Source organism: Xyrauchen texanus, chromosome 21 (genome assembly GCF_025860055.1).
Source record: "Xyrauchen texanus isolate HMW12.3.18 chromosome 21, RBS_HiC_50CHRs, whole genome shotgun sequence".
NCBI classification, from domain to species: domain Eukaryota; kingdom Metazoa; phylum Chordata; class Actinopteri; order Cypriniformes; family Catostomidae; genus Xyrauchen; species Xyrauchen texanus.
The window spans coordinates 22,154,792-22,167,714 of record NC_068296.1 but is presented as its reverse complement, the minus strand read 5'-3'; the positions used below and the strand labels follow the sequence as shown (position 1 = coordinate 22,167,714).

The window sequence follows — 12,923 nt, the reverse complement described above, 5'->3', positions numbered from 1 at the left end:
TACGACATTCTGAACTGCTCGATAATATTATATTTCTGAAGAGCATTCTTCTTGGGATCATTATGTTGTTGTAAAATGCTATAAAATCTGTATTACACTTTGAGAGAATGCGGGCAGTACTGTAATCTTGCCTGTATCCAAAACTGTAACCAAAACATTAACCTGTGTTTTTTACTTACTCAAGGAATTTCTCAGCAAGGAAGAATACATGTTAATGGAGTATGATCTCAGCATCACAGAGCTGGAACTTAAAAATGTGACTGCTTCTTGGGATGAGGTACAGTTAGGCATTCACAGTCTTTAAAGGGATAGTTCAACTAAAAATTCAAACTCAGTCATCATTTACTCACCTTCACGTTGTTCCAAATTTTTATGTCTAACTTTCTTCCATGGAACATAAAAGGAGATGTTAGTTTCAGTCACCATTTACTATCATTGCATCTTTTTACATGCAATAAAATAGAATGGTGCCTGAGGCTGTCATTCTGTCTAACATCTCCTTTTGTATTCCATGGAGGAAAGAATATCATATGGGTTTGGAACAACATAAGGGTGAGTAATTTATTATGAATTGAAATGAATTATCATTTTTGAGTAAATTACCCCTTTAAGAGTAAATGATGAGCATAAACTTGCATTTTATATTTACCATGAGCCAGACATGTCTGTCTTTCAGAATTAGACTGTGTCAAGATCTAAACATGTAAAGCATGATCCTAAATAAGTATTCTGGAACATTCTGTGATTATATTGGACACTTTTTTTAAGTTTAAGTCTTTTATGTGTGCATTTTGAGCTTTTTGTATGCCCGATTTCCCCACTAAACAACCAGAAAAAAAAAAAAATTTGTTCTTGGCTCAACACCTGTAGACTTTTTTAAACTGAGAGGAACAGTCTGGGCTATGTATACGATTTAGTTATTGGTTATTATTTATGCATTCACCCACACTACCTGAACAATAATTAGCATTTAGTCCAAATAATGACTTTTCATGTGGCTTTTTACAGACTAAGAAGCAGGTTTAGAGAACTAATTGCTGTACCCTTTGTTGACTGTTTCACATTATTTGAAAACAAATTGCTTGCTCAATTCAGTAGCTACAAGGCCAGTGACTCATAAAGCCTAACTGAGGTAAATGATTAAGCCAGAGTCAGGCCCTCTTTCTTTCTGGAAGATTGTAATCATCCCTTCCTTGTAGGAACCTGTATAGGGAACCAGGGGCGTCCCAAGCAAGGGGTGGGGCCGGTTGAACGCAGGGCCCATCGCTGTGCAGGACAGGGGGTGGGGGGCTTTGTTGCACTGCCTTAAGGGCGGTCCTGTAGATAACCAGCATAAACTAGTTATTTTTCAATTAGACTGTGATGTACTGTAGACGTATTTTCTCTCTAAACTGGCTCTTGGCTCTGGCTCTTTTTTTTTTTTTTACTAGAATTACATGATATTCTAAGCTTAAAACTCATTACAGAGCATTTTTATATCAAGGTTAAAATGCATGTTTTACGTGACTTGGCTACTCCATTTACCACTCAAAGATAATAGATAGTACCACTCAAAAAGTATAGGTACCTGTCTGAATGAAATTACCCAATATTTTTCTTTAACTGGGTTCTCCCTACATCCACAGTCAATCTGTTTGATCAGTCAAACATAGACATGTGTATGTGTTAAAGCAGGTCTCTCTATCTTTGTTTTCTCAGGGTACTGGTGAACTTTTGGAAAGAATTAAACAGGAGAACAAAGCTGATGGCCATCCCAATGGAGATGCATTTCTCTTCTTCACCCACCTGTATGTGACTCCTGTACTGAAGGATATCAGCTTGAATCTGAAGAAAGGAGAGATGTTGGCCGTTGCTGGTTCGATGGGGTCTGGGAAGGTGGGAAGAGTTACTATTTCTGTTTATTACTTATTTATTAAATTAATGAACTGTTTTATATTTGTATTTATAATATTATTTATGTTATTATTTTATTTTATTTTTAAGGATGTGAAAAACTGAGTTTTTCTGCTGTTGTTAAGACAATACATTTAGGAAAAGAGGCAAGCAAATATAGAAGTAAAGGCAGCCATGCAGTACTCTACAGTGTGAGGAAATATAAAAGAATTTGTGAACATTCTATACAAAGAAACCGAACATTTGCTAAAAGAAAACTGTAAGACTGTCAACCTGGTCTCATTGTCAAAACATGACTATATACATTTTTGCAAAAGTTGTTATACGTGTTTCCAGGTACAATTCCCTGCAGTTTCCAGGTGAAATGAACACTAGGGGCCCTACAACAAACGTGTGTTTATAAAATGTCAGTTTCACACAAATAATGACTCCAATGGCTGATTATGACTTTATAACACATGGTTTTCTCTATTACTCAGACCCTGCTATGTTATGACATTGAGATACTTTTACTCTAATGCATCTTTTGAAAAATTTTACATTTTAACGCTTGTAATACAGACCCACCTACATATATACACTTATTCCAATATGATTAGCTTGTGCGCACCTCATAGAGCATTGGACTTTGGACTCGGATGACTGTGGTCCAAAACCAGACAAGAATTCAAGCTGAAACGTGACAGGACAGAGAGAATTTACGTTGTTGCTTCGGAAAATTTACTTTTCATTACACTTCTGCATTTTAAATCACTATCATTAAGGTTAGGTGTTGGTTAAGGGTAAGGATGTCTGTTTTGTTAAAGACTCATTTCAATTTTCAGACACTTGGTTAAGTTGGTATGTTTTATTAAAACCTACATCTGGGGCGGGGCCTGGGTAGCTCAGCGAGCACTGACGCTAACTACCACACCTGGATTTATGAGTTTGAATCCAGGGCGTGCTGAGTGACTCCAGCCAGGTCTCCTAAGCAAACAAATTAGCCCGATTGCTAGAGAGGGTAGAGTCACATGGGTTAACCTCATCGTGGTTGCAATTATTGGTTCTCGCTCTCAATGGGGCGTGTGGTAAATTGTGTGTGGGTCGTGGAGAGTAGCATGAGCCACCACGTGCGGAGTCTCCGTGGTGTCATGCACAACGAGCCATGTGATAAGATGTGCGTACTGACAGTCTCAAAAGTGGAGGCAGTTGAGACTTGTCCTCCTCTACCCGGATTGAGGTGACCAACTGCGCCACCGCAAGGATCTACCAAGTAGTGGGAATTGGGCATTCCAAGTTGGGAGAAACAAAAAACCTCCGTTTAAATCCTTAAAAATCTTGTTTGATTACAACCTAATTTTTCTTGGTTTTGGCACCCCCTGCTGGACATTTCATATGAAAAGTGCAGCCAAACGTGTTAAGAAGCACGTAATTTCAGTTTTGCAGAAATGTTGCAATGCTCACATAAATTTCATTACACCAGGCTGAAGATTGTTCTTGTTCAGAAATAACATCTGTATTTATAGAGCTCATTGTTGTTGACCATCCTTGGAGAGCTGGTTCCCTCATCTGGGAAGATCCGCCACAGTGGTCGAATCTCCTACTCCTCCCAAACAGCCTGGATCATGCCTGGCACAATCCGAGACAACATCCTCTTTGGACTGACCTATGATGAGTATCGCTATAAGAGTGTGGTCAAAGCGTGCCAGCTTGAAGAGGTACTGACAAATGAATGCTCATCAATCCTCTCATTGTTTTTCTCACTTCCTTAGTCTTACTCCCATTTCATTTAGATTCTCTTTCTTTCTCACTCTCTATTTCTCATGTATATTTAATAACCTTTATCAATATTACCTGACCTCACTTTGCCTGCTTTGCCTCTGTCTTCTGTCTCTCGCTTTCTCTCTTTCTCTCTCTCTAGATGGAATGTTCACCTGGCAGTTGAACTAAGAAACTTTGTTATATGTAAAACTGCTCAGTATGGTTTTCTCCCCCTCAATCTGTTGATACCAAATCAGCCAATCATGTGCAACTATAGGCAATGTGTTGAGTTATAAACTCTTTGTTTAATTGTCTTACATAAAAGGCCAGTCAGAAGAGAGCTCTGCTGAGAACACATTCACATCCAAGCACTAGACGTGTGAGATTTATCTGTGCCATTGACTAAGATTTGTCTAGTGTCAGCAAGGGAAATATTGCAAGACCTTTTCCAAAAAAGTTTATGTTTGTCAAAAGCAAAAAAAAAAAAAAGCAAACATGTTTAACAATTTTTGGATAACAAAACAAAAAGCATTACTTAAAAAGTTATTATCTTTTTACATTAGATGGCCTAGAGCAGTGGTTCTTAACTGGTGGGTCGCAATCCAAAAATTGGCCGCAGGTCTGTTAGGGGAGGAAAGCAGGGTGATAACAATGCTAAATGGAAATAATAAAATGCAAATAACCATATGATTGTGCATAGTTAGGATAGCACACTAAACAATATAGCTGCAAGCAGCAATTATTGGCATCAAGCTAATATAAATCAAGTTATATGTTGCAGTGAGCCCAATATGAAGACTCAAAGGAGAACACCCAATTTGGATGTGCTTGCAGTGTTAGCATAATGCATTATTCACTGCACCACTCAGCTCACATAGTAGAGCACTGTCAAAGAGATAAACCTCTGTGCCAAAATTCTATATTTTCCTATGTACGGTTCTATGGGTTGCCATAGACTCCCAGCTAGAATAAAAATAATAACATGAATAACATGCTCTGCCCCTTCAAGACTTAACCCCTAATAAATAGTCATATCGACTTTGTAAAGGTTGGACAAAACTCTTCCCATAGTTTTGTGGGCTTGTGTTGTCCATGTATTTCCTTTGTATCAATGATATAATAGCATTTGAGTACCCATTCATGTTGTATCTGGGCATTAACATACCCCAGCATTTCCACCTTTAAGAAAACAGTTATCTAATACTCACCACTGTTGTGTTTGTCTAGGGTTTCAGATAGGGTGATCCTCTTTTCCCGCACTTGTCTTTTTTTTTTTTTATCTAAAAAAAACTTCCAGCGCTTGCTCGCTCTCAGCCAGAAAATTAAATATGGTAAAAGCACTTTTAAAAGTATGCATTGCTTAACACGCATTGTCATTTTAACAGAAAAGGTTGACTATATCGAGAAAACATTAAATATACTACATATAATGGAAATTGTAACTAATATGACGGATAAAAATAGACTGAGATGTAAATGTTATAACTTAGTCCGTCAGATATTTGTAGTGCAACCTCTGTATGGGACCTGTAAAGCTGGCACTTGTGTGTCAATGGCAAAAAAGTCAGAAAATTAAATGAACAAGAACACAGGTCAGGCTATGTCTCAGGCATTTCTATTATCCATGCTAAATATTATGTGACAAGCACAAAATGTCAGCCATAAGAGAGTTTTTCATAAAAATAGGGTGGTCAAGCAAAGTGGTCACCCTATTTTCAGAGTCTGTCTCACTCAAACTGTATCACTTTTATTTGTAATGCTTCTATGGATGGCGAGAGTTGATGACAAGGTAAGAAGTTCCTTAACAGAGAATCATTCATCTCAATGTCACAGTGTTTGTTGTGTTCCCATTAATTGGTGTCAAGAAGGTTTTAAAGCACAGAATGTATATGCAGACTATATGCAGTATTCATCCTGTATGTCTGTGCAAAATAACGCACAGTAGGCTAAGTCATGTTGGTCTGCATTGTCCGCTCACATAGATTAGTGTTATTAGGGTAAAAACTAATGTGTGTACTTTTGAAATGTGTTTGTGATTTTGATCTGTCTTTCTGCTACTTCCTTTGATGGTATTTTGTTTTATGTTTAGGATCTGGCTGCTCTGCCTGAGAAGGATAAGACTCCTATGGCTGAGGGGGGTTTAAACTTGAGTGGGGGTCAGAAGGCGTGTGTAGCTCTCGCAAGGTATAGATGTTTTAGGTTACCTCTCACATTTCCTCACCTATACCTGAACATCTTTTAACTCTTCAGATGTACTCCAGCTCCTGTAATGGCCAAAGGGCATGCTGAAGTCCTCACTTGCCTCTTTCACGAAATCTCAATGGTTGCTCTTTCCCACAAAACCTTTAGCGAAGAAAGTAAATTACATGCGTATGACATTTTATTGACTAAAACAACACATTGTTACGTCATGAAGCTTAAGCTTGTATGTCTTTTAGATTTATACAGCCATAAAATGTATATTGAATGTAGTTAAATCTTACAGTTTAATACAATCTTGCAACCATAAACAAAATAAGATTAGAGTTCGCAACCTCTTTATTGTCTTCAATATTGTTTATGCGAGAGCTGCTCTGACTCAGCGCTCATGTGCATTACATAATGTTATTTCAGTCATGTTAACTCTCTGAAAGATTTAGCATGATAATGTGTGTATGACATATGGCTGAGAATTGCCACAGATCTCCCGATTCAATATTACAGTGATATTTTCTTGCTGATTTGAAATATTTGGACTTTTGTTTTGATATAGAATCTTCTTAAAAAGATAAACAAAAACAAACAACTTTTTCACAGAAAGAAATGTCTATCTAAGAACCGTTGAGTCTGACATGACAATTGTTTCACTCTGTGACATCATTTGCAGGTAAAAGGTAGGGATGTGCAAAACTACCAGTTCAAAACAATCGATTGACCAGTCAGTGCGTTGTCTGAGCTAGGCGACTAGTTAGTGCAAAGGAACCTATGTATAATGCTGCACTATGTCCATTTTAGTAAAAACATTTATATATAATTTATCAAACTAATATGGTTACTTTAGAATATAACATATATAACTATAGGCTATTACTAATATCAAAATGATCATTTTGCAACATACAAATGGAGACTAAAGAGTAAACCTGCACAAGAACCATTTTTGGGGCTGTACTGAATTATGACACGCATGAAAATTCACCTGTAGTCCCAATGTCATTGCATGTTATTTGCAGATGCATCCTGAGATAGTCCTATGCGGCGTTCACATAGACAAAATTATTCTTACAAATTCCTCCAAGAAGACTGACAGAGAAAAGAATGTGAGTACGTCTCGTTTACGTACGTAACCTCGGTTCCCTGAGAGGAAGAAGGGAACAAGACATATTAACGCATATGGGGAGTGCCTTTGTAACAAGGTTAAAAAAGAAATTGTTATGAATTGTGCCAAAATGGTTATTTGGTCTTTTAAATATTTGTACTATGTTCATTGTAAAGGGGATTATGTGCATCTGAGTGGTGATATGGGGAAACTTGCTGGCAATGTTGAGTGTTGTGAAGTGAGTGAGGATGGACATTTCTTTCAGTTTTGTGTAAGCTGTTGAGGTGAATGGCAGGTTAATATCTCTCCGGTCAGATGGGAAATAAAAACCATTATTTTGCTTTCAAATGAAAATAATTAATTTGAAATAACATTTTATTCAACTAAATCCACATTAGGGGCATAGAAAACAAAAAGTTAAGTACCAATTATATCCATATATATCATGTTTGATGCCAAGCACATGGCGAGTGCACAGAATACATTGTGTCTCTTCATTTGTGTATATGTTTTATTAATTTATACATCTACACTACTATCAAAGTTTTGTGACCCGATGAGCAACATTTTATGACTGTATTGGTGTTTTCTCATGTATTCTCAGTAAACGTGCTGCATGAATGAGTCCAACATAACATCTCTGTGTGATCCTTTGAGAGAGGCCAGAGAGAAAGTCGAGGGGGGTTACACCTTGTTATATGACCTAGTTGAAAACTCTCTATAATAATGGCTATGGTGTTCGAGCCCCGCCTGTTTTGGCGCGAAACTGTCTGCTATAAAAAAAGGTGCACAAACACCATTTCCTCAGACTTTCTGACTGAGAACAAGGAGCGCATGGCTCGTGCCTCAAGAACTCTGAGTCTTAGTGTTTGCAATGTCTCGTTCCCTTCGTCTTAGGGAACCGAGGTTACGTACGTAACTTAGACTTTCCCTTACGATTCAGTACACTTGGCATTGCGTTTATTAACACATATGGGAAACAGAATCCCATCACTCCACACTAGACGACATAACCTCCCAGAAATGAAGCATGACGCCACAGTCTCGTGGGATGGCAACTGACATAAGTATGCCGCGGTGAGTGACCCTTGTGTTGGGCCAGGAGGGTAGCACTCAGAATGAATATATGAAATGTAGTCATATAGTATGAATTAACTCCTTCACGAACCCAGTCGGGAAGGGAGTTTATTTATAATGTAAGTGCTTGTAACTTATGGTAAATTACAAGGGCCTGAATGCCACATGTGTAAAAAGATGGGGAGTACATCCTTTAAAAGAGGAGCATAAGTATATATATTAGGCCAATAAAATAGCAAGCACTCCAAACAGAGAGGACTCTGCGTTGGAAGCATCCGTAGTCACACTTTCCACCTGACAACCTGCCCCAGCACAACACCTCACTGGTAAAAGGTAGGAGCTGTCCAATTTGCTAAAGCAGCTATACAGCAGCAGGTTATAATGATGTGGATGTGCCCTTTGCACCAAGCATGCCATGACACATGGCGCTTGAGCCAGCACTGAAGAGGTCTCATGTCTAAGAGACCTAAAGGAATGATGCCATAAATCCCAGGGCTTTTTGAAACAGCTTCATTGGAAGTGTTCTCCCCATTCTGAAATGAGACAGACACTGTAGAATTGCTTGAACACACTTGCTTGTGAAGTGCGCAGGCCCGCTCGTGGAGTTGAAGCAGACTCCCAAAAAGGAGATTTGTTGGCTGGGGGGGAGCATGGTCTTCACCCATTTCAAGTTGAGGCCAAAGCTGTTTAGATGTTGAAGCAATAAATCTCTGTGCTGGTATAACAGAGCTTCTGATTGTGCCAGTAACAGGCAATCGTCAAGGTAGTTCAAGATTCGCACGCTGCTCAGTTTCAGAGGGGCGAGAATGCACCGTGAAAGTGCGAGGAGACAGAGACAGTCCAAAGGGCAGGACTTTTCCCTTGAATGCTAATCTCAAAAACATCCTGTGATGTCCAAAAATTTGGATATGAAAGTACGCATCCAGATCTGTCGACACAACCTATTGTGTGGGTGTACATGCAATAAGATCTGTTTCTGAGGAATCATTTTGAATGGGCACTTTTTGGGTGTGCAATTCAAATGTCTTAGATCCAGGATCAGCCGAAGCCCACCATCATTCTTTGGGACAAGAAAATTATGTCTGTAAAACCCTTTTTGGGCTTGACAATTTGGCACAACCTCTGTTGCACTTTTCACAAGGAGATTGTGTATTTCGTCTCATAACATTGGCCTGTCTTTGTACGAAACCGTGGAAGACAGAATGCCATTGAAATGGGGTGACCGGCGTGCAAATTGGATCCTATAACTACATTAGAATGTTTTTGCAGCCATTCCTAAATACCCATTAGGGCTTGCCACGTGTCTGTGTAACGGTACAGAGGGCAATTTGGTTTGCTCATCATATGATATAATGCGTTTCTCAGCATAGGGAAATGGTTCCGCATAATGTGTGTGCTTTGAAAGAGCTCTTTATTGAGAATGTGTGAGGATCTCAGTGAGCATTTGCAAAGAGTGCTGTATTCTTTTTTGCATTCATTGCATTTTTTATTACATTATATACACACAAACAATATTGCAAACAATATATTCCTTTCCCGACAAACAGGAGTGGGGAGATTGGGAACAGTGTTTTGTGTCTCCAATCGAGCCTTCTTTGGAGCAGACCCGGGTGGAACCGCAGGCTCTGCTTTCTGCTTCAAAGAGCTGTGCCTTTCAGGAGCACTTTTGCAGCGAGGAGGAGGGGGTTGTTCCGCGTGAGTCTCAAGACACTGCAAAAATATAGCTTCCTAAATGTATCATTGTAGCATAAAGATAAACATGACTTTTCATCAGGGAGAGGATTTAAAAATTGTTTGGCTCAAGAATCACAATTTGTAACAGAATACATTTTTTCCCCAGCCCTAGTATGACATATTGATAGGATATTTGTCTTGGCAAACTAGGTCTGCCTATGGCCACTGGCTGAACAGTGTAAGGCTAATTAACTAAATTTCTATGTGTGTCTTGTCCTGCTTGGACAAAAGGCATAAACGGTTAGTGACCTGACTCATAATATGTACCTGGATTTGGAAATCCCAGAGCTTATTTTACTAGTGATTTAGCCTAGCTATTTGTGGATTTATTTAAACTAATGACATAAGAAGATGTGTGTCAGGCCAGTTTTGGCTATGGTCTTCTTGTGTCATGGCCAAAAGCAGACCTTACTCTGCAAGCTAATAGAAGAAAAAGCCCCAGCAACCACCTGAGCATTTTCAGAGAAAAATGCTTGCAGCCTAATTACACATCAAAGGACCAATCATCTTACACCATGAAAGCAGATGGGCTTAACATGTCACATGTGAGTGAGCTGATTGGCTAACAGATAACAAGTTCAAAGTATATATCAGCTTGTGCCACATAGAGTTACATAGCTTAACTTCAGTCATTTAGCATGGTATATATTAGGCTCATTTGAGATGAGCGAGTTCTGTGCAGAACCAATCACCGGTGATCACTGGCTGGTGCATGCTGGTTAGAAATCTGTCCGACATGCGGTGATGTCATGACGATGAATGCCAAAAATACTCTTGCGAGTCTGAAGTGGCCACAGTTGTTGCAGCCAGGCAGTGCAGTTGCTTTTTTACCAATCAAGCACGAAGGGAACCGACTTGCTGAAGACACAGCTTAAAGCTCATTGGCTTAAACAACTTGATGGTTGTCTTTTGGGTATATAGTCTTTTTTACTCAAAAACATGGCTTTTAGGGGGAATTAAATAACCGGTGCATTGGGTGATGAGTTCATCATATTCATGTTCATTTAAAGGCAACATAATTTTAATTACATCCACTTTATCTGCAAAATAGCACATGAGCGTGAATCATGCGAAATCTGCCTTTGATCTCGTAGATGGCTGTTCCTCTGAAGTGAGAACTGTCCAACCTGACAGCACTTATTTCACTCCTCCCCTGACTGGAGACACCTACTCTTGTCTACTTTCAACACGAGGCATTTGGCTTCTGAAACTAGCCTATCTTTAGCAAGACTAATTCAGTTGTACTTGGTTCTCTGTTGTATGAAAATTCTTAAATAAAGTATAACAGTTAGACTCTGAAATTTTATTATTTTAAAAGAAAATTAGATACAATTATTAGAAATATTTTTTTAAATGTAAAAATACCATTCTTTTATCTGCACAGGGCTGTATATAGAGATGCTGATGTTTACCTGCTGGATGCACCTTTTAGTCACCTGGATATTGCAACAGAAAAAGAGATATTTGACAAGTATGTAAATTACATTATTTTTGGCATAAAGAGTGACTACTCTTTTCAGCAGGGATTTATTGATTTTATAGGTTAAAATATGAATATAACACCAAATTTATATCATATTTAATATTGTGACTTTGTGATTTTGCTTTTTGACTTTGCTTACTTTTTGACTTGGTAGCTTTAAGGAGCCATTCATACACACATACTTGCACTAAAAAAGCTAGATGCAGCACAATTTACAGAACAAAATACAAGCGTCTCGATTCGTTATTTTTAACTTGAGATGGTCCAAGATATCCATCTAGCACATTTTTACATAGAAAAACTATTGAAAGGGAAAAAAAAACAGTGCAGATGAACACAACCACGTTCGGTGTGAATGGCCCCTTAGTCTGCACAACTAGATGCTTCAAGCTGACAGATTAATATGTGATTCAAGGTTCTGATTAGAATTCAGCTAATTTTAGCCTTTCTAAAGCAAATTCCAGTCCTGACTTCTTACCAATCTAAGAGACTAAATCAGCCAAAGATGACAATCCATACTATATTGGTGTTGATCTTAACTTGACTGTGACGTATAACCTCTGTGATGTATAAAATTGTCTTGTTCATTTCTTTTCTCAGATGTCTATGTAAGCTGATAGCCTTCAAAACACGTATCTTAGTAACCAATAAGATTGACCACTTGAAGCAGGCTGATAAGATCCTACTGCTCCACAATGGCGAAAGTTTCTTCTACGGAACCTTTTCCAAGCTTCAGTCAGAGCGACCTGATTTCAGCTCTTTGCTTCTGGGTTTGGAGTCCTATGACAGTTTCAGCGCCAAGCATCGTTGCTCCATCCTCACAGAGACACTCCGGCGTGTCTCAGTAGATGAGAGCGGAGGCATAAGACCTGAGCATCCCTCTTATAGTCAGGTGCCCCCCTCCAAGCCCAAGTACATAGATGAACAAAAACCCTCAGTAATCCTGAACCCTCTCGGAGCAGCTCGTAAGGCATCATTCATTCAGGTACCAGAGGAAGAGGTACAACGGACTTTACCTGACAGAAAGTTCTCCTTGGTACCTGAGAACGAGCTAGTGGACGAGTCCTTCATGGGAAGCGACATATATCATAATCACGGAGTGCATATGGCAGGTCAGAGGAGGCAGTCAGTGTTAGCCTTCATGACCAACTCAAAAAGTCAAGTCAACTCAACTCGACGTGACCACCTTCAGTCATCTTTCCATCGACGGCTCTCTGTTGTGCCGCAGAGTGATACCCGTCGCCTATCAGACAGCACCTATGACATAACTGGGATCCTAGAGGAAGAGACAATTGAGGTGTGGAAAAATCTGGCACTTCTACCTCACTTTTGTCAAGTCTACTCTCATTAAAGGTGAAGTGTGTAATTTCTGCGCCACTAGCATCAACAAATAGAATTGCAAAAATATTTCCCGAAAACTCCCCCATCTTCCATGGATTGGAAAATCAGATTGTCCTGCTCCAAACTCACACTATTGGTTGAGATAGTATTGCTATGTCAGGCTGGTCAGGGTGCTCAAACAAACAGACCAAAGTTTTTATAGCGCAGAGCTATATTATTTACATGTTATGGGGAAATCAACCTATAAATGGCTTTCTTTGGGTTTTTGCTGCATTTTAAGCTGGGGTAAAAGTATATTAACTCTGAAAAAAATACACACATCACCTTTAAAGGGATTGTTCACCCAAAAATTTGAAT

General features: G+C 39.0%; 1 protein-coding gene across 1 annotated transcript in view; it reads left to right on the top strand.

Moving 5' to 3' along the window:
• LOC127661473 (cystic fibrosis transmembrane conductance regulator-like) overlaps positions 1-12,923 on the top strand; it is a 42,317-nt gene that overhangs the window by 12,409 nt on the left and 16,985 nt on the right. The window contains 6 exon segments of the mRNA XM_052152214.1: positions 185-277; positions 1,699-1,875; positions 3,399-3,590; positions 5,723-5,817; positions 11,127-11,213; positions 11,826-12,522. Coding sequence (XP_052008174.1) covers positions 185-277; positions 1,699-1,875; positions 3,399-3,590; positions 5,723-5,817; positions 11,127-11,213; positions 11,826-12,522 — 1,341 coding nt within the window.